Source organism: Pimephales promelas, chromosome 2 (genome assembly GCF_988280905.1).
Source record: "Pimephales promelas chromosome 2, fPimPro1.hap1.1, whole genome shotgun sequence".
In the NCBI taxonomy this organism is placed as follows: Eukaryota; Metazoa; Chordata; class Actinopteri; order Cypriniformes; family Leuciscidae; genus Pimephales; species Pimephales promelas.
Window position 1 is genome coordinate 2,494,709 of NC_142770.1, and position 26,252 is coordinate 2,520,960.

Sequence of the window (26,252 nt, forward strand, 5' to 3'; positions counted from 1 at the left end):
GGTGACTGAGATGGGGTTTTTTTTAGTCAAATGAAAGCCTGAGAGACCATCATGGTTGTTTATCGAGCATTTGAATGGTTGAACATCATTTCACAAAAACATATGAAGAGTTCAGATGCAAAAGCCAAGTGCCATTTGAAATTTCACTTAAATGGCAATGAAGATTACCTATTAAATGTCATTTAAGTGAAATTACTGAACTTAAATATACAAGCTTGATAAAAATGGTCATTTTAGAAGAAAATTTCAAATGGCATTTAGAGGCTTTTGCATCTGAACTCTTCATATAGCCTACACAAAATGTGAAATTTGTTTCTGCATTCTCAATTTATAAAATCCTAACCTCACCATTTCAGAACACCACAGTAACCAATTGATAGATATTGACATAGATTAACTTGCTATAATTATATTTATTAATAATATAAACGATAAATTCGTCGTGGCATCGTGACGGTTTTATTTTTAGGCGCCGCGGGGGGCAGTGGCGCGAATGTGACAGGCGACGTCACAGACACGTGACTGATCACGTGACCCCCCCGGAGCCGCCGTTGCTCTGCTGCTGCTGCTGAAGTTTCTATGATGGCGGCCAGTAATTATTATGGATTCACACATGCAGCCGCTGCTGCCGCCGGCCCGCAGTACAGGTACAAGATAAACACATGTGTATGATCACATCGCTTATTTACAGCAGGCACAGAGACACAAAACCTGTGTGTTGAGGACGGCCAGGGATCAAATCTCCATGAGCTGCTGTTGTTCGTGTTTTTATTGATGCTTGCATGATTTTTAATATCGTGAAAGTGTGTTTGCGGGATATAGGCGAGTGCTAGTACAAGCACGATGGTGCTGTCATGCTTATTGACAGTTACTACCTTCCAGAATATCATGGTACTGCATGGAAATACCATGGTAAACATATAGTTGTCATTTTAACGTTTTACTCCTATAAGCACTGTAAATGGATCATATATACGCGAAAGTACAATGTTTAAAATAAGTACCTCTAGTCTACTCTTTTTTTGTACTCTCGTTGTATTTGGGGCCATGCCCTATAAAAGTTTGGAATAATTCAGATTTTACAAATATTTTTGAAAGATGTTTGTTATGCTCACCGAGGCTGCATTTATTTGATTAAAAATACAGTAACAGTAATGCTGTGAAATATCATTACAATTTAAAATAGCTGCTACATGTTTACTATTTCAAAATATTAAAGGTAGGGTAAGCAATATTTGTTTACAATAGAACTGGTCTCTCTCTCTCTCTCTCTCTCTCTCTCTCTCTCTCTCTCTCTCTATATATATATATATATATATATATATATTATACATATCTTCTGTGGAATTCTGCAAGATAATTAGGCCAAACTTTCTACTTATTTTGTTATATTGCACATTATTGAAATGTAAAACTTAACTTTAGTGCAACTATGGCTCGGGATCATTTAATCATCTCATGATAAGAGATCTGATTTGCTGCTCAATTATTATTGCTTTTCACGTGTTGGTCAAAAATGATTTTTTTTTATTATTTATTTCCAATGAGATTAATGGACTATATTTTAGTTCCTAGTTCTATATTAATGTTTTAAATTTAAGATTTTGTATTTTTAAGGGGATTTATGGTACTGAATTATATTAACGCTGTATTTATAATCCATTTATTAATTTTTTTTAGCATAGTCCTGAAAATCTTGAATGCTTTAGAGCGCAGACTTAAGTTTGATCTCTTTTCATAGACGACACTTGGCAGATTAAGTGAAAAGTTTTGAAAAGTTACACAATTACGTTTATTGTTATGAAAAATGTGAGAAAATCAAAGCCATAAATATAAACAAGTTGTGTTCCAAATTTGACGCTGATATCTACAAAAATGAGCTTTCAGTAAGAGTTCGTTTGGCTGCAGTACCAAAAGTTTCCACTAGATGAAATTTGTCACCCATTCATTTCCAATGCGCTCATTTTTCACACAAAGCAAGTGCAAATCCTTAACCAAGTTTCCTACAATTGCGATGAAGTAAAAAAAAAATGTTGTTGTTTTAAAAATTTTCAGTCAAAAATGACTTAAGAGCGACTGAAGAGTGTTTAAATATGATTATTTTTCTTATCAATGCTGAAAATGTTTTTTGCTGTTTTTGTTTTGTTTTAGAAATGATGATGAAATGAGCATAAGTGACTTCTTACTTAAAAAAAATGCAATTGTTCCAAACTGACAGTGACTATATTGATTTTAAATCCCAAAATTTCCATCCAGCGCCCAGCCGCCTCCAGCATATTCTCACCCAACCACGGGCAGCTATAGTGTCCAGCCCGCCCCTGGAGTGGCACACGCGGTGACGGCCTCGTACCCTGTGCCCACTGCCCAACCGGCCCGTCCCGCAGTGACCGCCCCCTACCCCACCTACCAGCCCCATCCCACCCCCAACTACGGCTACCGGCCGCCCGAAACGACCCCGCAGCCCACAACCACCCCTCAAACATACCAGGTGTTGACTGAACCGGTCAGTGTTTTCTTGACTACTCTTATGGATAGTTCACCCAAAAATGAAAATTTGCACTTTTATGATGGACAGATGCACTTTTATGATGGATAGATGCACTTTTATCATGGATAGATGTACTTTTATCATGGATAGATGTACTTTTATCATGGATAGATGCACTTTTATCATGGATAGATGCACTTTTATCATGGATAGATGCACTTTTATGATGGACAGATGGACTTTTATGATGATAGATGCACTTTTATGATGGATAGATGCACTTTTATGATGGATAGATGCACTTTTATGATGGACAGATGCACTTTTATGATGGACAGATGCACTTTTATGATGGATAGATGCACTTTTATGATGGACAGATGCACTTTTATGATGGACAGATGCACTTTTATGATGGATATAGATGCAGTTTAATGATGGACAGATGCACTTTTATCATGGAAAGATGTACTTTTATGGACTTCAAAACAGAAACGGCCATTCACTGCCATTATAAAGCTTGGAAGAGACTATATTTTTTTAATATAACTCTGATTGTATTCGTCTGAAAGAAGAATGTCATATACACCTAGGATGGCTTTAGGGTGAGTAAATCATGGGCTAATTTTAATTTTTGGGTGAACTATCCCTTTAGTGATGTTACCCCAGTTGTCTACATTAGTATTTCTTGTCCACTCATGTATGAATTGATCTTCCAGGAGAATTATACTTACGGCCGCCCGCCGGCGGTCAGCAGCTTCGAGAACAAGCAGTATTTCCAGACGAGCATCACTCCCGCGCAGAGAACCGCCACAGAGGCCTACTTCCAGACAGGTGAACCTCAGCTCTCTCTGCGTGCTCACCGGATTTAGTAAGGTTACAGTCATGTGTCCTAAAAGCTGCAGTCCGCAAGTTTTTCGGGTTAAAAATGATCAAAAACAAATTTGAGCAAGTATGGAGGTTTAGCTTTTGCCTGACGCGGACATGTTGAGCTTTGGCACTCATGCGGGTGATGCAGGTTCGAGTCTGGTCTGCAACATTTCTATTCACAAAAACGCTCTGCTTTTCTGTATGATGTGAATTTGAAGATTAATCGCACGATCTGTTTTGAATTACAGATGGCAAAATTGTACTTTTTCTTTTTTACGTCACTGATTGGTTGAACTGATGCATATCAAGCTATTTCAGGCCAATCAAAACTTGTCACTATTCAGAACAATATCAACATTTGAAGTGGATCAAAAGTTTCTGATCAAGTTTTGTTCTGTCAAATGTCGACTACTGTAGTTTTTGGTTTGGTTTTAATGGTTTAGGTGTAACTGTTGTGTTTCGTCAGGGCTGAAGAGTGGCTACACCCCCGTGAGCACAGTGTACAGTCAGCCGGTCCTGAGACAGGTCTCGGCTCTGAAACCGCCCCCCGCCGCCAGCGCCGTGTCCTCCAGCTACACCATCTACCCCACGTCCACCAGCGTCCAGCAAACTCCAGCCCCCATCTCCACTTACACACACAGCTCTTCCTTCAACTCCACCGCCGCCACGTCCTACTCCGGTACGCCTGCGTCACATTCACACTCGTGTAGGGTTGGGGATCGAAAATCGAATACTTGATATCAGGAATCAGATTTTGAGCATTTCAATATGATTAAACCATTCAAGCACTGTTTTTTGTGTGTGCAACTCTTAAAGTGACAGCGCTAATATTCCACGTCTAACTCTCTTCCAGCCGGCCTCAGTTACTCCAGCTACGAGTCTAGCGGTTACACGTCCGCGCCGTCGTACTTCCAGCCGAGTCCGTGTCCTCCTCAGGCTCCTCTTCAGCAGGCTCCGCCTCCACCGCCACAGCCTCCCAAACAGCTCGCCAACTCGTCCTGGAGCGGCGGCCCCGCGTACAAGAAGCCCGTCTTCCACCAGAACAAGATCCAGAAGCCCAAAGGCCCGCCGAAACAGCCTCAGCTGCACTACTGCGACATCTGCAAGATCAGCTGCGCCGGGCCACAGGTCAGCGCTCGCCCACAACTGCTTTAGCAAACCCGGCAATCGCCTCATTCTCATTTTAATGGTTTATTTTAATTTGCTAATTGATCTTACATTCTGATTTACATTTTTACTGTTATTTTTTATACCATTTAAAAAAAATAAACATTTATTTAGGGCCCAATGAAATCAGTTAAATTTTTTTTTTCCCAAATTCCCAAATTATCTTATTTTTTTCTGGATTCTATTTTAATGGTAACTGCTTTAGCAAACCTCTGAAATCTTCTCATTCTCATTTTAATTTTGTAATTAATTGTGAAACTTAATCCTTTTAAAAACAACTTACAGGTACATTCTGTTTTACATTTTTACTGTTATTTTTTTTAACCATTTAAAAACAAAACCTATTTTTAGGGCCCAATGAAATCCATTAATTTTTTTTTTTTTTTGGATTGTTTTTTAATGATATAATTTAAATTTTCAAAAAGCACGTCTAATTAATTGCAGTTGTGATATTCCATTTAAAAACAAAACGTATATTTTTATTTTTATATTCAGGTTTTCTTTTCAAAGTCTTTTTTTTCTGTTCTCATTCTATTTTAATGGTTTATTTTAATTTGCTAATTGATCTTACATTCTGATTTACATTTTTACTGTTATTTTTTTATACCATTTAAAAAAAATAAACATTTATTTAGGGCCCAATGAAATCAGTTTAATTTTTTTTCCCAAATTCCCAAATTATCTTATTTTTTTCTGGATTCTATTTTAATGGTAACTGCTTTAGCAAACCTCTGAAATCTTCTCATTCTCATTTTAATTTTGTAATTAATTGTGAAACTTATTCCATTTAAAAACAACTTACAGGTACATTCTGTTTTTCATTTTTACTGTTATTTTTTTTAACCATTTAAAAACAAAACCTATTTTTAGGGCCCAATGAAATCCATTAAATTTTTTTCTTTTTAGATTGTTTTTTAATGATATTATTTAAATTTTCAAAAAGCACGTCTAATTAATTGCAGTTGTGATATTCCATTTAAAAACAAAACGTATATTTTTATTTTTATATTCAGGTTTTCTTTTCAAATTCTTTTTTTTCTGTTCTCATTCTATTTTAATGGTTTATTTTAATTTGCTAATTGATCTTACATTCTGATTTACATTTTTACTGTTATTTTTTTATACCATTTAAAAAAAATAAACATTTATTTAGGGCCCAATGAAATCAGTTTAATTTTTTTTCCCAAATTCCCAAATTATCTTATTTTTTTCTGGATTCTATTTTAATGGTAACTGCTTTAGCAAACCTCTGAAATCTTCTCATTCTCATTTTAATTTTGTAATTAATTGTGAAACTTCCAAAAATTCCATTTAAAAACAACAGGTACATTCTGTTTTACATTTTTACTGTTATTTTTTTTTTACCATTTAAAAACAAAACCTATTTTAAGGGCCCAATGAAATCCATTAAATTTTTTTTTTTGGGATTGTTTTTTAATGATATAATTTAAATTTTCAAAAAGCACGTCTAATTAATTGCAGTTGTGATATACCATTTAAAAACAAAACGTATATTTTTAAGGCCCAATGAAATCTGTTTTTATTTTTATATTCAGGTTTTCTTTTCAAATTCTTTTTTTGTCTGTTCTCATTCTATTTTAATGGTTTATTTTAATTTTCTAATTAAATGTGAAACTTATTCCGTTTAAAAACAACTTACTTTCTGTTTTACATTTTTACTGTTATTTTTTTTAAAACATTTGAAATCCGTTTAATTTTTTCCCAAATTCATGTTTTATCTTTCCGAAATTCTTTTATTTTTTTCTGAATTCTATGTTAATGCTATAATTTAAATTGTGATGTACCATTTTAAAATCAAAACGTATATTTTTACGGCCTAATTTTTTATTCAGGTTTTTTTTTTTGTGTTCTCATTCTATTTTAATTTTCAAAAAGCATATCTAATTAATTGCAATCGTGAAGCTTATACCATTTATTAAAAACAAAATGTATATTTTTAGGGCCCCACGAAATCCGTTTTATGTTTTTTCCTCCTTTTTTTCCAGGTTTATGGTTCTTTTAAATAGATAAAATAGAAATATTAATTTTAATTTCAACAAACATGTCTAATTAATTTCAATTCTAAAACTTATACAGTTTAAAAACAAAACGTATATTTTTTAGGGCCCCATATTTGAATGGTTTATTTAAATTTTCATTTTGTTTTCTCTCCCAAATTCAAAATTTTCCAAATTCCTTTACATTTTTATCTGCTTTCCATTTTAATGGTTAAATACCATTTTGTAAATAGAAAAGCATGTCTAATTAATTAATTGTTATTAAACTAAATGTTAAATAAATTAATAAATGGAAGTACATTTTTGTATTACAGTAAGTTATATCTATTGTGATGTTTTTCTGTCACAATTTTGAGTTAAACCAAACTGTTGTTTTGGCGGGTTGCCTTGAAGAGCTTTGAGTTTCAGTGTATTTTCAGATGATACTTTTTCTGAAATGAAATGGTGAAGTGACTATTTATATTTGAATAACAATATTATTCACAGACGCGAGTATCTATCACCTTCTGATTCCAAAAGTTCCGCGACATTCCGCGTTATTCTGTGAATTCCATTTTTTAATGTAGATTCCATGATTGCATCACTGAAGGTTAACTTGTTTCCTCCTTCCTCTCCTGCAGACGTATCGAGAGCATCTGGAAGGACAGAAGCACAAGAAGAAGGAGGCGTCTCAGAGCAGTGTCAGTCAGGTGACCAACGGGCCTCGCGGCGTGCAGACGCAGTTGCGCTGTGAGTTGTGTGACGTCTCCTGCACCGGCGCCGATGCGTATGCCGCACACATTCGGGGATCCAAGCACCAGAAGGTGAGGCTAATATTAGCAAAACATGAAATAATAGTCTTGGAGAAATATTTTTATTTTTATGGAACGGTTTTTATTGAAGCTTTAGACTTTTAGAGTTTTTTTTTAGAGTTTTTTAAAATAAGTCAACTTAACTCTTCTGCGCACCAAAACTGCATTTATTTGATTAAAAAACAGTAATATATATTTAAAATAACTGTTTTCAATTTTAATATATGTTAAAATGTAATTTATTCCTGTATTTTCAGCATCATTACTACAGTGTTCAGTGTCACATGATCCTTCAGAAATCACTCTAATATATAAAACATAAATTATTATTGTCAGTGTTGAAAACAGTTGTGTAAAAAAAACAAATTCAGGATTCTTTAATGAATAGAAAGTTCAAAAGAACAGCGTTTGTTTGAAATATAATCTTTTGTAACATTATAAATGTCTTTACTGTCACTTTTGATCAATTTAATTCATTCTTGATAAATAAAAGTATTGATTTCTTATGATTTATTTCCCCCCCAAACAATAAAACGTTCTTACTGACCAAAACTTTTGACTGAAAAAAACATACAGTAAGTAAAAAATATAAAATTATGATTGTTTTTAATGTAAATCAATCTTTTTAACAGTCATAAATCATAAATATCAGTCATCTCTCAATAATATCTCTTGGATGAGATTTAAAATCTTAGTTTTTTGATCAAAGCTTTGTAGTTTTAAAATGTAAAATGCAATGATGATTGAGATCACAGATGTTACTAAAATATAATGGATAGATAATCTATTAATCCCAACTTCCTTCAGTGCAGTAAGTGTTCATCTGGAAATATTACTAACAATGTAAAAGATATTCTTATCAATAAAGATTTCACAGCAAAAACACACATGAAGCACGAGCTGGCCATTTAGGTAATGAAAAAGTATAAGCTATTAATCAGATGATTAATCAAAAGGCATGTAGTAGGAAAGTTTTGATCATGTTAATAACGTAGAGATTTGCGTATCAGATATGATTGATTAATCTGAAATGCAAACCTTTCGTCAGGTCGTGAAGTTACACACCAAACTTGGCAAACCCATCCCTTCCACCGAGCCCGTTTTCGTGAGCTCTGCCTCTGTTGCCATGACGACGACTACTAGTAAAGCAGCCGCGACGACGACAGCCGCTACAACCCCGGCATCAGTGGCGCAGAAGACGCTAGCGGCGGCGGCTCCGTCCAAACCTGTGAGAAAACCCCCCGCTGCTAAGGTGGCCGTCGTCGGTGAGTGGAGTCTGAGCAGAACGAATTTCTGCCAATCTTTCGTAATACTAACTGTGTTCAAAATAATTCATTTTACGGTTGATTTACAAAGAAATGTATTCACAATCGCAAGAATTAATTTAAGAAATTTATTCGCAATCATGAGAATTATTGTGATTTATGCAGAAATTTATTTCGCAATTGCAAGAGTTAATTTTTTTTTTTTTATCCTTTATTTAATCAGGTAAAAACTCATTGAGATTAAAAATCTCTTTTACAAGAGAGACCTGAATCTTTTACAAGATTTTAACAATGATTTACGCCAAAATGTATTCGCAATCGCAAAAATTATTATAAGTGATTTACTCAGAAATTTATTTTGCAATTGCAAGAATTAATTTTAAGAATGATTTACACCAAAATTTATTTTGCAATTGCAAGAATTCATTTAAGAATGATTTACACCAAAATTTATTTGCAATTGCAAGAATTATTTTAAGAATCATTTACACAGAAATTTATTTGCAATTGCAAGAATTAATTTTAAGAATGATTTACACCAAAATTTATTTTGCAATTGCAAGAATTCATTTAAGAATGATTTACACCAAAATTTATTTGCAATTGCAAGAATTATTTTAAAAATCATTTACACAAATTTATTTGCAATTGCAAGAATTAATTTTAAGAATGATTTATGCCAATTTATTCGCAATCGCAAAAATTATTGTAAGAATGATTTACACCGAAATTTATTTGCAATCGCAAGAATTAATTTAAGAATTATCTATGCCAAAAAGTATTCACAATCGCAAGAATTAATTTAAGAATGATTTACACCGAAATTTATTCACAATCGCAAGAATTAATTTTAAGAATGATTTACTCCGAAATTTATTCACAATCGCAAGAATTAATTTAAGAATGATTTACACCGAAATATATTCACAATCGCAAGAATTAATTTTAAGAATGATTTACACCAAAATTTATTCGCAATTGCAAGAATTATTTTAAAAATCATTTACACAGAAATTTATTCACAATTGCAAGAAATAATTTTAAGAATGATTTATGCCGAAATTTATTCTCAATCACAAAAATTAATTTTAAGAATGATTTACACCGAAATTTATTTTGCAATCGCAAGAATTAATTTAAGAATGATTTACACCAAAATTTATTCACAATCGCAAGAATTAATTTTAAGAATGATTTACACCAAAATTTATTCGCAATTGCAAGAATTATTTTAAAAATCATTTACACAGAAATTTATTCACAATTGCAAGAAATAATTTTAAGAATGATTTATGCCGAAATTTATTCTCAATCACAAAAATTAATTTTAAGAATGATTTACACCGAAATTTATTTTGCAATCGCAAGAATTAATTTAAGAATGATTTACACCAAAATTTATTCACAATCGCAAGAATTAATTTTAAGAATGATTTACACCAAAATTTATTCGCAATTGCAAGAATTATTTTAAAAATCATTTACACAGAAATGTATTCACAATTGCAAGAAATAATTTTAAGAATGATTTATGCTAAAATTTATTCTCAATCACAAAAATTAATTTTAAGAATGATTTACACCGAAATTTATTTTGCAATCGCAAGAATTAATTTAAGAATGATTTACACCAAAATTTATTCACAATCACAAAAATTATTGTAAGAATGATTTACACCGAAATTTATTCGCAATCGCAAGAATTAATTTAAGAATGATTCACTCAGAAATGTATCCACAAATGCAAGAATATTTTACAAATTATTTATTGCAAGAATTATTTTTATGAATCATTTACCAGGGATGTGATTTTTCCATATTTAGTGTGATGCAATGATGTCACTTTACTTTAATCTTCAGCAATCTTGATCACACTAATTCCTCTTTAATGCATCACTCGCAAAACCCGCATGAGGAAATAGATGCTTTACATCCGATGCTTTGCAGAAGAAGCGTCTATTTATACAGATTTAGTCATGTTGCCGTAATTCAGTCTTTCAGATTAAGACATGAAATGAACACGTAACGCTTGCTCAATCTTTCTGCTTCTGCTTTATAGAGTTGTGATATTTATTCCACGTAATCTTACTCATCGGGTCATGAGGTAATAGATTCAGAAGTAATCACACAAGAAACTACTCATGTATTTTAATTACGTATTAAATTTCCACATTTTAGCAATGTTCATTCGTACTTTTAACTAAATAAATAATTGTAATTTTCATGCTAAAGGGTTCATTTTCACGACACTGTTTTTAACTAAAAACTTTGATGCATTTTGGCCATTCATTTACATGACGGTGGTGTTCAAATTTTGAAATTTGATACCGTTATCGTCTCTGTCTAAACTACAAAAGCTCAAATTTGTAAAAACGGTGTCTGGTTAGTAACCTTGTGACATCGCCACCTACTGGCCTGACAGCAGAATACAGCTTTTTTTTTTTAATTTTCGCGTAAACTTAAAGGAAACGCAAAGGAAAAACGTTTATGTTTTTAGTATATAGAGTCTAAGCCTTCCGGTCGTCCGGTCGTCCACCATGGGACCTTATTTCGGAAAAATATGTATGGTAATCAATGGCGAGAGACAACAAATATTTTGATCTCGTTTTTTAATTGTGCCCTGAATTACACACATGATGTTTGTCAATGTAAAACATACATTTTAAAGTCAAGAAAGTCACAGTTTGATGTAAAACTGTTGAGTTATAAGACTGAAAACACGTAATTACAAAGACTACAAACCCCAAAGGAAGCTTTACTGACGCTGAAGCTAACGTCTGTCATTGTTTCTATAGTCCTCCGTTATAATCGTAGCTAATTGTGAAATTTACGAGCAGTTTCTGAGTGTAATTTGGTAAAGAAACTATTTTTTTGTGTCCCCAGTGTATGATCAGCCACGCATAAATGAAGTGAATTAGAAATAAATCTCCCAAAATGCATTTGTCTTCAGGCAGCCGAGCCTCCACAGCGGCTCCGGCGAAGATGGAGGAGGTGAAGCCGGCCGCGGTGAAGACGGACCCTTCGAGTGAGGATGAGGACGGTGACGGAGCCGGAGCTCAAGGAGACATCCAGCCTGTGGGACACGATTACGTAGAAGAGGTGAGAACTCTCAATTATTGCACATATAGTTTTAAAGGACAGTTCATACCCAAAATGAAAACTCCCTCATGTTGTTCAATCCCGTAAGACTTTCGTTCATCTTCAGAACACAAATTAAGATATTTTTTATTAAATTTGAGAGCTGGATCACTCCTCCATAGGCTACAGTGGCTCAACCTTAAAGGATTAGTTCACTTTTGAAAAAACTTTTGCTGATAATTTACTCACCCCCATGTCATCCAAGATGTCCATGTCTTTCTTTCCTCAGTCGAAAAGAAATTAAGGTTTTTGATGAAAACATTCCAAGATTTTTAATGGACTTCAATGGGGTCCAAACGGTCCAAGGTCCAAATGAGAGTTTCAGTGCAGCTTCAAAGGGCTTTAAACGACACCAGACGATGAATAAGGGTCTTATCATGCGAAACGATCGCTTATTTCAAAACTTATTCCAAAAATGTAACTTTTCTAAGGACAAATGCTAGCCTTGCTCTATTCTGTGAGGCGCGTTTGTAACGTCACGTGATACGTAATTACGTTCAAAAGGTCACGGGCGACGTAGCCGGAAGTACAGAATCAAAATCGTCCGACATCGTTGTTTTACCTTTTAATTCCTTTTTTTGTAAACGGCGTTTGAGTTAGTTTGCACGTTCAACCTATGCGTTCAACTTGTAAACACTCTGACTCTGTACTTCCGGCTACGCCGCCCGTGACCTTTTGAACGTAATTACGTATTACTTGACGTTACAAACGCGCCTCACAGAATAGAGCAAGGCTAGCATTTGTCCTTAAAGTTACATTTTTGGAATAAGTTTTGAAATAACCGATCGTTTCGCATGATAAGACCCTTATTCATCGTCTGGTGTCGTTTAAAGACATTTGAAGCTGCATCTCCTGCATGGACCGTTTGGTTCCCATTGAAGTCCATTATATGGAGAAAAATCCTGGAATGTTTTCATCAAAAACCTTAATTTCTTTTCGACTGAGGAAAGAAAGACATGGACATCTTGGATGACATGGGGGTGAGTAAATTATCAGCAAAAGTTTTTTTAAAAGTGAACTACTCCTTTAAGGTTTGGTGTTATAAAGAGGCAGGACTAAATGTAGGGGTGTGCGATATGACGATTTTTAATCGTGGACGATTAAAATGTCTCCACGATCTGCTTTTGAAGAAATATCGTAGTATCGTGTTACAGTGCATTCTATCAGTTCAGTTCTGGCGCCTCCGTCTCTAAACTGTACAACGCGACGTAGCCTACACATGATCACACGTTAATCAATAGGTACGGTACACTGCAATTCAAAAAAGTTCATTATTTGCATAAGCCTTGCCGGTTAAACATTTAATTCATGTGATGATGCGCTGTTCTAACATGCGCTTTCCTGACCGCATATCCCCGACGCTCACAGGCACTAGAAGCCTGTCAAACAGCGCCTGAATACTGGACTAAGTTATCTCTCGAGTCTTATTATGCTAATACTGTTAAATACACACAATGTTTACATAAACAGGCTATGTCTAAAGTGAAAGCAAACATTTGAGAGAATATCTGGTGTAATATGCGTCTATATTAAACGCGTCGCGTGCTGGTCTAAAAGCGACAGGAATAAATATTACTGCCGCTTGTCCTTAAAGGGATAGTTCACAAAAAAAAAAAAAAATCCGTCATTATTTACTCACTCTAATGTTGTTCCAAACCTGTATTAATTTACTTCTTGTGCTGAACACAAAAGACAATTTTTTTTAATGTGGGTAACCAAACAGTTGCTGGTCCCCATTAACTTCCAGGAGAGAACCTATAAAAAAAAACTATAAGGGGACCAGCAACTGTTCGGTTACCCACATTATTTAAAATAACTTTTATTTTCAACAGAAGAAAGAAACTTATTCGGGTTTAAAAGTAAGTAAATTAAGACAATTTTCCTTTTTGAGGGAACTATCCCTTTAGTGTTAATAACACACAAAAAAACACAAGGAGAAAATCACTCACTGACTGAGAACTTTAATAGTAGTTTTAATAAGAATCAATTTATTCAGTGAAGTCTATGTAGTGTTTTAATTTCATATTTGTTCATTTTAATTACTTCAATGCTACTGCTAAATACACCTACTGCATCTGAAAAAATAAAGCACTATTTATTTAATATGAATATTAATTTGTGTAATGTTTATCTTGTCTTATTTTTTTAATAACAAAGAAAATAATGACAAAGATTTTTATCTTCGCCACTGGCCTAAATGTATGCCTTTCTTTTTTATTTTGTTACCTAAGGCTTTGTTTTTAACATAGGGACATTAGTTTGGCTGTAATGAACAGCCACTTGCAAAATATTAAAACCAACTTGAAAAAGAATCGTGATAAAAAATCGTGATCGTGATTTTCCTAAAAAAATCGTGATATGATATTTTTTCCATATCGCCCACCCCTAACTAAATGTATCATTTTCTTTTTGTTTCGGACCAAAAGAACCAAGTGAACCGAACTACAAGTGTGAACACATCCGAATTCGATATATGAGCAAATCAGTCTGGATCAAAAGTGTTTCCTCTAGTAAATGTGTGTGATGCGTAAGGCGAACTGGTCTTTGAATCATGCGTTTTCCCTCCTCAGGTTCGAAACGACGACGGGAAGGTGATTCGCTTCCACTGTAAACTGTGTGAATGCAGTTTCAACGATCCCAACGCTAAAGACATGCACCTGAAAGGACGGAGACACCGGCTGCAGTACAAGGTAACGCATCATCACCCCCAAAAACACCACAATAACGATATTCCTGTCTAGTTTTGTCAAAAATATCGACTTTGGTACCAGGTTAAAAAATATGAATCGTGAAATCCTCTGATTGGCCATTGTGTTCACGAGCTCATCAAATATGTCTGTGATTGGCTACAATGATCAGCGCTTCAGAAACATGTTGTAAATATCAGTCCCTCCAGAAAAACGTGATTCAGTGCATAATCGGCCAAAGTCTGCATATTTATGCTGATACTCTGCACTTTTGAACATAAATCGCAGATTTCCCTGCAAAATATGCGGGGCTTGCATGATTTCATAATCCTTGCATTTTCCTTGCAAAAGTCACATATAACGGAGCAGAAAGTTGAAGTATGTTGCGTTTGTGTCACACGAGAGCCGCCGTTTCCCCCTGTTGCCATGGAAACGTTATGATCAGTTTTTATCCTGTTATGATTTATTTATTTATTTTTTTAGAAAAAAGTGAACCCAGACCTCCCTGTGGAGATCAAGCCCAGCAATCGAGCGCGGAAGCTTCTGGAAGTCAAGTTACGCAAACAGAAGCAGAAGTCTGTGCTGAAGAGACAGCAAGAGGACGAGCAGCGCTGGCACATGGAGATGAGGTCATCCTTTCCCGTTTATCGCACATTTCAGTAGGCCTTTTAATGAAAATAATGCACAAAAATAACAACATGCATTTCAATTATATCAATGACTTCAATCAGAATCCAAAACATACTGTTGTTTATTTCATCTGTTTTTTTTTTTATCTAAGAATTTATTTTCAGTCTGTGAAAATGGTCCATTATTTTGGTGCAAATACTTTAAATATTTGTGTTTTTTTTTAATATGCATCAAAATAAATCATTTTTATATTTTGGGGAAAAAATGCCTGTAAATTTTCATATAAAGACTACATTTTGCAAATGTAATATTAATATAATTATAAATACAAAATAATAATTTTCTCATATTTTTTGATCATTGAAACATTTATTGATAATTTCAGGAGGCCTTTTCATTTTTTGTTTTTCAATTTTAAGCATGAAAAACATTAAAATACAAAAATATGCATCTCAATTAACTCCTTCAATCAGAGTCTGAAAAATGCTTTTTATTGAAGCAGTTTTTGGTGAACTAATTTTGGTGCAAAAAAATTGTGAATCTTTGACATTTTCACAACTTTGTATCAAACAGGATTTAAGTCCCTTTGAATAATTAATCTGTATAATTTATATTCAGCACAATATGAAAAATACCTAATATATATAGCTATTATATAGCTTTCTTTGTAAACAAAACAAAATATTAAATAATAAATAAATTTAAAAAAAAAATATATATATATATATATATCAATTTTAGGTATGAAAAACACATTCAAATACAAAAAAAATGCATCTCAAATAGGAGTCTGAAACACTTTATTTTTTTGTATTAGATATGCAGCAAACACGATTTAAGTCACTTTGAATAACAATAATTTTTATATTCAAGGCAATCTGAAAATGTGTTTATATCTCCAAACATTTTACATACAATAACTACAATTCAGCAGTCTTTAAATCATTTGTGTATACCGTTTGCAAATATTATACTGTAAATAATATCGACGTAATCATTTAGTTTTGTTGTTGCTTACGCCAGCCTGATTATGTCCTGATTTCTCGTGTGGTCCAGCAGGAGGTACGAGGAGGACATGTACTGGAGGAGGATGGAGGAGGACCAGTTGTACTGGGGGGATCAGAGGCACAGGATGGCTCCGCCTCCTCTGATGGGCCGGCCCAACATGCCGGTGCCGCCCCTACTGGTCAGTAAATGCATTGACCTTGATCAAGGGCATTCCCAGATAGGACATTTTTCACCAAGACCAAAACTGATGCTAGAAGATTAAGGAGTAGTTCATGTCAGAATGAACATTTCCTGATAATTTACTCTCTTCCACGTCATCCAAGATGTTCATGTCTTTCTTTCTTCAGTCGAAAAGAAATTAAGGTTTTTGAGGAAAACACTCCATAAAGTGACTTCAACAGGTCCAAATGTAAGCTTCAAAGTCTCGACATGATCCAGCCGAGGAATAAGAGTCTGATCTAGACAAACAGTCCGCCATTTTTTACGTAATTGACGTGATTTTACGTAAATTATCAGGAAATTTAAATTCGAACTACTTTTAGGTGTGTACAAGCTTTTATTAAATGGTAAACCGCACCAATTTTTCTTCAGCCCGTGCGGCGGCCAGATTCGCCCGACGACCGGCACATCATGTCCAAACACTCGGCCATATACCCCGTGGAGGAGGAGCTTCAGGCCGTCCAGCGAATCGTCTCGCATGCTGAGCGCGCTCTCAAGCTGGTGTCTGATTCGCTGCTGGAGAAGGAGGCGTGTTCTGCGGACGACGACACCGCCGATGACGTGACGGACAAAAAGTGAGTACTTGTATTGGCTACCTGACTTTTTATACCGTTGAATTGTAGCGGGCGTTTAGATTTAAGGCCCGTTCACACCAAGGACGATAAATATATCGTTCGACAAATCATTCCCAACATTAAAGAAGTTTATAGTTCTCGTTCTTGGTGTGAACGGGCCTTTCCGCTCTTCCTCGCGGGCAGGTCCGAGTCTCAGGCTCGTGTTCTCAAAGGAGTCATGCGTGTGGGAATCCTGGCTAAAGGTCTCCTCCTGCGCGGCGACCGCAACGTGCAGCTCATCCTGCTCGCGGCCAAGAAACCCACCGTCAGTCTTCTGAGAACCGTCGCGGAGCAGCTGCCCAAACAACTAGCGGTAAGACTGTCTTGCGTTAGGATGCATGAAAAATAACGTTTTTTTTTTTTTTGTCGAAGCTACTGAAAAGCATTATTGATCTGTTTATACTCATATCTTTGCACTTGTGATTTTATCACCTTGTTTCCTTTCTTTCTGGCTGGAAATCACCTACACGAGAAGTCACATGATCACTGGTGTCATGACAGGTCTATTTATAGTGACATGTAGAGTCTGTGGTTGATGTTCAATTTCTTAAAGCTTGGTTGTGAGTCTCACAGACACATTCAGGTCAAATTTCTCAACAGAATCAGAAGGGAATTTCCTTTTTTTAACCGTATAAATATTTAAATGTATGTTTCGCATAAAGCAGTTGAAGTATATTTTTAGTTTTTACTTGACAAGTAAACATTTTCCCTAAAATGTCATTACTGTGATTCCATCCACCTATTTTTGATGCGCATTTTGGGATGTCGCATAAAACAAAACACCGCCAAAATGCGCATAGAAAAAACATGCTTTCAATTTAGGAGGATTTTTTTTTTATCCGATAATATGACCTGCATCAAACTGCTATGGAAACGCATATACCAAGTAAATCCCTTGATGTGCAACAAAAAAACTTCCGTGACTTTTCCTCAGCAGAGGCTGTGATTGGATAACTGGACTAACCAGTGGACCAATGGCATCGCAGCATCTCAAATGTGTTCACGAACACGGCTTTTATTTCGTCTCGTCTGACACCGAGACTCAAGTCAATTATAATGGAGGAAAAAGAGCCTCAGTTTCTTCCCCGATTGCAGCAATTTCCAGAAATTTCCCAGAAATTGATGATTTTATTCTCTTGAACACTTGAGATAGAAACTGTGCTTTTATTCGCAAATGATAAATGTGATATTCACAACTTTGGATGGAAACATAGCTATTGATGCAGAGAAAAAAAAATCATTACCGTAACTTACACATCATTTAAAACCAGCATAGATTTGTACAATACTGTCATCAATTATGCATGAATATGTTTTACAATCAAAATTTTGGTCACATTACAGTAATGAGATTGTTGTACATTGCGGTAATGACTAATTACGAGGGGAAAACGTGATGCATGATCTTAAAAACACGCTTTACTTACTCGAAGCAGGATATAATTTCAAATTAATTATTTTTTTTAATATCACAACTTTGGATGGAAACATAGCTATTGATACAGAGAAAAAAATCATTACCGTAACTTACACATCATTTAAAACCAGCATAGATTTGTACAATACTGTCATTAATTATGCATGAATATGTTTTACAATCAAAATTTTGGTCAAATGACAGTAATGAGATTGTTGTACATTGCGGTAATGACTAATTACGAGGGGAAAATGTGATGCATGATCTTAAAAACACGCTTTATTTACTCGCTGCAGGATATAATTTCAAATTAATTATTTTTTTTAATATCACAACTTTGGATGGAAACATAGCTATTGATACAGAGAAAAAAAATCATTACCGTAACTTACACATCATTTAAAACCAGCATAGATTTGTACAATACTGTCATTAATTATGCATGAATATGTTTTACAATCAAAATTTTGGTCACATTACAGTAATGAGATTGTTGTACATTGCGGTAATGACTAATTACGAGGGGAAAATGTGATGCATGATCTTAAAAACGCGCTTTATTTACTCGATGCAGGATATAATTTCAAATTAAATTTTTTTTTTTAATATCACAACTTTGGATGGAAACATAGCTATTGATACAGAGAAAAAAATCATTACCATAACTTACACATCATTTAAAACCAGCATCGATTTGTACAATACTGTCATTAATTATGTTTTACAAACTAAATTTTGTTCACATTACAGTAATGAGATTGTTGTATGTTGCGGTAATGACTGATTACGAGCTGAAAATGTGATGCGTGTCATTTAAAATGGGCAAAAAAACCTTAAAAACACCTTTATTTACTCAATGCCGTATATAATTTCATGTTTTTTCCCTTTTGATTTTAGGGATGAAATACGACCTAGACACATTTTGGATCGTTTATCATGTGATCCACTCATATGTTATTAAAAAAATGAGCTTTTTACACTGCTGCTTTTGTGGTCCATGTATCTTTAACTGATCTTTAGTTCACTGCCTGGTTACGACACCTACAGAGAGAGACTGGGGCGTGTACTTACTTTACATCGCCATTTAACCAGTGCATTATGGGAATATATGGCTCCACTGGGACTATAAGGGACAAAATACAGAGCCCATTTACTCAGGCCCCCGCCGTCTCCTCTGTAGTAATGCAAAGTGTCCTTTTAACCGGCAGACCTTTTCTGAAGATCAGTATGAGGTGCAGGTACACCCTGAGGAAGCCAACATCGTCATTTTTTCAAGCAAGGAACCAAAAATGCAGGTCACCATCTCTCTTACCTCGCCAGTGATGCGCGAAGACCCCGTCCCCAACATGGAGAAAGGTTAGAGAACCCGTGCTTTCCCTCAGCAGCACTATATGTGTAAAAAACAAAACAAAAACAAGGATATTTCCATGCAGAAAAATTGCCATCAGTGAATTGGCCTTCCTGTTCATTGTTATTCCCCTTCCCCGCCTTCATTTTCTTTTCTTCTTTTCTTTCGGTGGAGTCCATTATTTGCCCTCGTTCGGTTTTGCGTTGCTTTCTGAAAGTGTTTAAAGGAATCAAAAACAGGATCTCTGACCTTTCTTTACCACTGTGGCGCAATATTGTACAAGTTGTGTTGTAAGACTTCAGGATGAGAACGATTTTTAGCTTTGACCACAAACTTTTCCATGCCAAGTTTTTCATATATATATATATATATATATATATGTGTGTGTGTGTATATATATATATATAGATATATATAATAAAAGTGCTGGTAAACAATTTGTTAGGAGTGACAATCGCATTTATTTTTTGCATGTGTGCAGACAACAGAAGTCGCTCCTCCATTCCTGCAAAATTGTGATTGTTGCCATTTTTATAAGATACGTCATTTTTTTACATTTTAAAACACTTCAAGAATAAAGTTGCTAACATTTTATTGTTACTAACAATTTATATATTAGTTTTATTTTTATTGAATTTATTTTATTTTGAAGTAACTATTATATATATACTACATTATAATATTATATAGAATAAAACTGATTTATACATTTATAAATGTATCTAAATATTTTGTTTTATATGCAGTGGGATCCAAAAGTCTGATAATTTGATAATAATCTTATCAAATTATAAGAATTTGCGTAAATTACCCTACTTTACACTTATTTTTTTTTTTTTTTTTAAAAAAGCTTTTTTTTCATACAGCGATTCAGTTGTGAAATGCATTTGTCACTCCTGTAAATAAACTCTAATAATGAATTGCAATATTTTGGGACTGACGATGTATTAATAGTTTTTCATAGTGATAACAGCAACATTTTGGAGTTTCATGTCTGTAAATAAGTCTAAATCTAATCTAAAGTTTAACTCGATTGGTATATTTAACCGAACCGACTGAGAACGGTTATATTCTCATCCACCATGGGAAACAATTCGTCCTTTCATCCTGAAGTTTTCGAACGGTGACCTCAAACAACCTCTGAAATTCCGACTTGTAACCTGAGGTCATTGTGTAGACTGTTTTATTTTGCTAACGATATTCTCAGTTCTGCTTCTTTCAAACCACCAAACGGTTCTCTCTATATTTGTCCTGTTTGGGTTTGTTAATCATTCGCCCTCGGCTGCATCAACAGACCCAAGCAAAAATACTTGCCATTTACATCTTTTGCATAACATTGCAACAATTTTTTTAGGAACCTGGACGTGTTGGAAAAACCCTTGTATTGTGACATTTTGGTGTTGTTTGTTTTGATGTGTGTTGTAATGAACACTATCTAGTTTGACAAATCACCTACAAAACTTTTTCTTTTATTTACTTAATAATTTTGTAATTTTATAACCTTTTTATTATGATAGTAAAGCATTAAATACAATTGATGATGTTCTCTACGTGTGTCCTGGCAGTGTCTGAGAAAGACCCTCCGGATGTCCTCAACAGGATCAAGTGCCTTGAGTATTTAGCGGCTCTGCGACATGCTAAATGGTTTCAGGTAAAAAAAAAAAACTTAAAAAAATTTAAATACACTTAATATTTAAATAAATACACTTTGAGTTTGCTACTCTACAAGCTACTCACACTAAACTTAAATTATAAAGTAGTTGCATACAGACGTAACGTAGACTTGTAGCCAAGACCGCCTAAAACGAGACCAAGACACTACCAAGACCAGAGGGTATCGAGACCAAGACCAAGGCCAAAGACCAAGACCAAGTCGAATCTGAGACCAAGACCAAGTCGAGACAAAGACCGAGGCCAAGGACCGAGACCAAGTCCGAGGCCAAGGACCAAGACCAAGTCGAGACCGAGACCAAGGACAAAGACCAAGTCGAGACCAAGTCGAATCTGAGACCAAGACCAAGTCGAGACCAAGACCGAGGCCAAAGACCAAGACCGAGACCAAGTCGAATCTGAGACCAAGACCAAGTCGAGACAAAGACCGAGGCCAAGGACCAAGACCAAGTCGAGACCAAGACCGAGGCCAAAGACCAAGACAGAGACCAAGTCGAATCTGAGACCAAGACCAAGTCGAGACAAAGACCGAGGCCAAGGACCAAGACCAAGTCGAGACAAAGACCGAGGCCAAGGACCAAGACCAAGTCGAGACCAAGGCCCAGGACCAAGACCGAGGCCAGAGACCAAGACCGAGGCCAAGGGTCAAGACCGAGACCAAGACCAAGTCGAGACCAAGACCGAGGCCCAGGACCAAGACCAAGTCAAGACCAAGGCCAAGGACCAAGACCGAGGCCAAGGACCGAGACCAAGTCGAGACCAAGGCCAAGGCCCAGGACCAAGACCGAGGCCAGAGACCAAGACCGAGGCCAAGGGTCAAGACCGAGACCAAGTCGAATCTGAGACCAAGACCAAGTCGAGACAAAGACCGAGGCCAAGGACCAAGACCAAGTCGAGACCGAGACCAAGGACAAAGACCAAGTCGAGACCAAGTCGAATCTGAGACCAAGACCAAGTCGAGACCAAGACCGAGGCCAAAGACCAAGACCGAGACCAAGTCGAATCTGAGACCAAGACCAAGTCGAGACAAAGACTGAGGCCAAGGACCAAGACCAAGTCGAGACCAAGACCGAGGCCAAAGACCAAGACAGAGACCAAGTCGAATCTGAGACCAAGACCAAGTCGAGACAAAGACCGAGGCCAAGGACCAAGACCAAGTCGAGACAAAGACCGAGGCCAAGGACCAAGACCAAGTCGAGACCAAGGCCCAGGACCAAGACCGAGGCCAGAGACCAAGACCGAGGCCAAGGGTCAAGACCGAGACCAAGACCAAGTCGAGACCAAGACCGAGGCCCAGGACCAAGGCCAAGGACCGAGGCCAAGGACCGAGACCAAGACTTAGGTCAAGGACCAAGACCAAGTCGAGACCAAGACCGAGGCCCAGGACCAAGGCCAAGGACCAAGACCGAGGCCAAGGACCGAGACCAAGACTTAGGTCAAGGACCAAGACCAAGTCGAGACCAAGACCAAGGACCAAGACCGAGGCCAAGGACCGAGACCAAGTCAAGACCAAGACTAAGGCCAAGGACCAAGACCGAGGCCAAGGACCGAGACCAAGACTTGGGTCAAGGACCAAGACCAAGTCGAGACCGAGGACAAAGACCAAGTCGAGACCAAGACCAAGTCGAGACCGGAAGAGATTTCGATTTCGAAGTCTCCAAATGAATCCATTCTGCAACTTTTAAATGCATAATTATATTTTAAAAAACTAAATTATAGGCTTAAGTGCAGGACACACACCGTTGGCAGTGCGCTCAAAGTTAAAACTTTCAATGTCAACATGTTTGCTAGCTAGTTACCTGAATAAGTAACCGTTAAGTATTTTTTTAATTGAACTGGTAGCTTACAAGTGTTTGCATACTTAAAGTACGTTTCTGACCTTTGACTCAACCGTTGTTCAGAACAGTGTAATTGTATTAGCAGTTTGGCATTAGCACTTGTGTTTATATTAACAATTGAAATGCCATTTTTAGCTATGTTGCGTTTTAATGATTTTTTATCCACAGGCTCGGGCAAACGGTCTTCAATCTTGCGTCATCATTATTCGTGTTCTGCGGGACCTGTGTCAGCGCGTACCTTCCTGGGGCAAGATGCCCAACTGGGTCAGTTAGCCTTGTTCGCTAACGGTGATTTTAGCTACAGCTAATAATGGTCGTAATAACTAATGTGTTGTTTCTTTCGCAAAGGCTATGGAGCTGCTGGTGGAGAAAGCAATTAGCAGCGCAACCGGTCCGCTAGGCCCTGGAGAGGCTCTGCGGAGGGTCCTCGAGTGCATCACCACTGGGATTCTCCTGCCTGGTAGGAGTTAATATAGGAACATTTATATACTGTTGTAATATTTATAAGAAACATTTCATTATCTTTTATTTTTCTTTTTAATTCTAGTTTAAGTTTTAGTAATTCTGTCTGGCTTTTGGCATTTTTATTAATACATGTTTTCCCCAAAAATTCTATTTATCTTTCTATTTTATTCCAGTTTTAGTAAATTAGTTAAATTGAACTTATTTTATTTCAGTTAGTTACAACATTTCTAATTTCGAAGTCAACATTTCTAATTTTCGCTTAAATTTTCTAAATTTACATTTCGAATTTTTCAAAGTTTAAGTTTTTCATCTAATATTTATTTAATTTAGTTGCCAAGGCAATATTTCTAATTTTCTTTTTTGTTTTCCATCTGATTTTTAATTTAGTTGCCAAGGCAACATTTATCGTTTTTGTTTATGTTTTTCATCTAATATTTCATTTAGTTGCCAAGACAACATTTCAAATTTTTCAAAGTTTAAGTCTTTCATGTAATATTTATTTAATTTAGTTGCCAAGGCAACATTTCTAATTTTTGTTTTAAGTTTTATACGTTTTTCATCTGATACTTATTTCAGTTAGTTGCCAAGGCAACATTTCTCGTTTTTACTTAAGTTTTCCATCAAAAAAATTACTAAATTTAGTTGCCAAGGCAACATTTCTAATTTTTATTTTTTAGTTTTATGTTTTTCATCTGATATTTATTTCAGTTTGTTGCCAAGGCAAAATTTATACTTTTCGTTTAAGTTTCATGTGTTTAAGTTTTTCATCTAATATTTATTTAATGAAATGTCTCATTTTTTTTGATTTTAAGTCTTTCAAAGTTTAAGTGTCTCATTGAATATTTATTTTGGGTGGAGTGCCAAGGCGGTGTTTAAGTTTTCATCTAATATTTATTTCATGGAACGTCTCTCCGACCCTCAGATGGTCCAGGTCTTCAAGACCCCTGTGAGAAAGGTCAAACGGACTCTCTGGGAAGCATGTCAAAACAAGCGAGGGAAGACGTGACCGCGAGCGCACAGGTACTAAACGGGTGTGACTTGCCAACATTTCCCTCCATTTCACTGTAGCTCTTCTGAAAGCGCTGTGTGTTTTTCAGCACGCCCTGCGACTTCTGGCTTTCCGTCAGATCCATAAAGTCCTGGGCATGGGCTCCTTAGCGGCCTCTAAAGCCGCCGCTCGAAACCGCAAGAGGCGGCGAGAGGCCAGCGACCCCGGCGAGGGAGAAACCGACGGAAAGAAGGATAAAAAAGAAGATTCCAATCCTTGAGATGTCTGCGTAATCTTCTATGTCCTCTAAAATGTATAAATATCACTCAACGAGGAAAAAAATAGCACTTGATGGTTCCGTTTTTTTCAAAAGGACAAGAAATGGAAAAAAAACAGTAGTTCCCCTTTTATGATGTATTGCGTCGTTCTATTACATCTGAGCTGCAAATAGGCCGAAATGCTCATGAGGTTCAAACCGACATATAAAATAAACTGAACGTCACGTTAGATCTATTAGGCACTTTCACATATTAATGGCACTTAATTAAAAGCTTTAATTATCTCGACACAGGCCAGTCTTTTTTATGTTTACATCAGATGTATAGTGGGGCCTAAAAGTCTGAGAACACTCTGAGATTTTGGAAATAAACACGTTTTATGATTTAGAATAATGTACAACAATCATTGTAACAAAATAAGAAATATTTCAGATTTCTCCGTAACTAATGATATGGCGGCACGTTAATAACATTGAATATGTAAACGGCTAAACGCAAATTGTTATAATTTGATTTAAAAAATATATTTTTTGGGGAGGGAATGTAAAAGTCTCAGACTTTTGGATCCCACTGCATATAAATCAAAATATTTAGATATATTTATAAATCAGTTTTATTCTATATAATAATATTATGTATTATGTGAATGCAAAGAAATGAGTTGTATCTTTAAAAAAAAAAAAAATGACGTTTTTAAAATAGGTAGTTGGTAGTGTTCACTAATAAGCTGTTTAAAGCGACACGAATCGGCTTTGTGTGGTTGTTTATTAACCCGACACTGGATTTATACACGTTTGGGTATCCGATCTGAGGGCAAAAATGCACAAAAATAGACTTGTTACTTATCATTATTTTAATTTGCATACTGAATAATCGCTGATTTCACAGTGAGAAGACAGGGTATCGTACGCGCTAGTTTCGCGAGTCTGTGGTTCTTCACACGTGCCTGCGCTAGAGATTTAAAGTACTTGAAATGTGAACGAGGAGGTGAATTTACGGTTTTTCATATTGCAATATAATATAATGTAATAATACCTCTCTATTCTTAAGTTTTTTATACAAAAGAGTAAAGATGCGCACTAGGAAGATTGCTGTTAGCACATTTAAATTGATTATTGATATCGCCTGGATTATGTTCTGCCACATGTTTTTATGTATAATCGCATTTTTAAATGTTCCTGCTGAGTGTTTGTTCTCGTTTTGTAGGACTGTGAAAAATGATATTGTGATCTTTCTTTTAGAATATCGGTGTAGTGCTGCTTAACTAAATAAACAGAAAAACGATCGGACTAAAGTGAGTGTGTGTGTGTGCTTTGGCTCAAGTTTTTTTTTTTTTTGCTTTATATTTTTGC

The 26,252-nt window shown here is 35.7% G+C and overlaps 1 protein-coding gene across 2 annotated transcripts; it reads left to right on the forward strand.

Annotated features, from left to right (window-relative positions):
* Positions 1–493: 493 nt before the first annotated feature.
* zfr2 (zinc finger RNA binding protein 2) lies at positions 494–26,194 on the forward strand. 2 transcript variants are annotated; one of them, XM_039682358.2, is made up of 19 exons: positions 494–647; positions 2,257–2,503; positions 3,208–3,322; positions 3,825–4,037; positions 4,212–4,486; positions 7,164–7,346; positions 8,383–8,599; positions 11,550–11,698; positions 14,308–14,427; positions 14,908–15,053; positions 16,111–16,240; positions 16,654–16,856; positions 17,040–17,208; positions 19,521–19,668; positions 21,226–21,311; positions 23,338–23,433; positions 23,518–23,629; positions 24,557–24,654; positions 24,732–26,194. In XM_039682358.2, the coding sequence occupies exons 1-19, from the start codon at positions 580–582 to the stop codon at positions 24,900–24,902; spliced, it is 2,946 nt and encodes a 981-aa protein (XP_039538292.2). In that variant the 5' UTR covers positions 494–579; the 3' UTR covers positions 24,903–26,194. The 2 variants fall into 2 exon arrangements, with proteins under 2 accessions (XP_039538292.2, XP_039538293.2); XM_039682359.2 differs by having other exon boundaries at positions 495–647; positions 16,114–16,240.
* Positions 26,195–26,252: the final 58 nt, after the last annotated feature.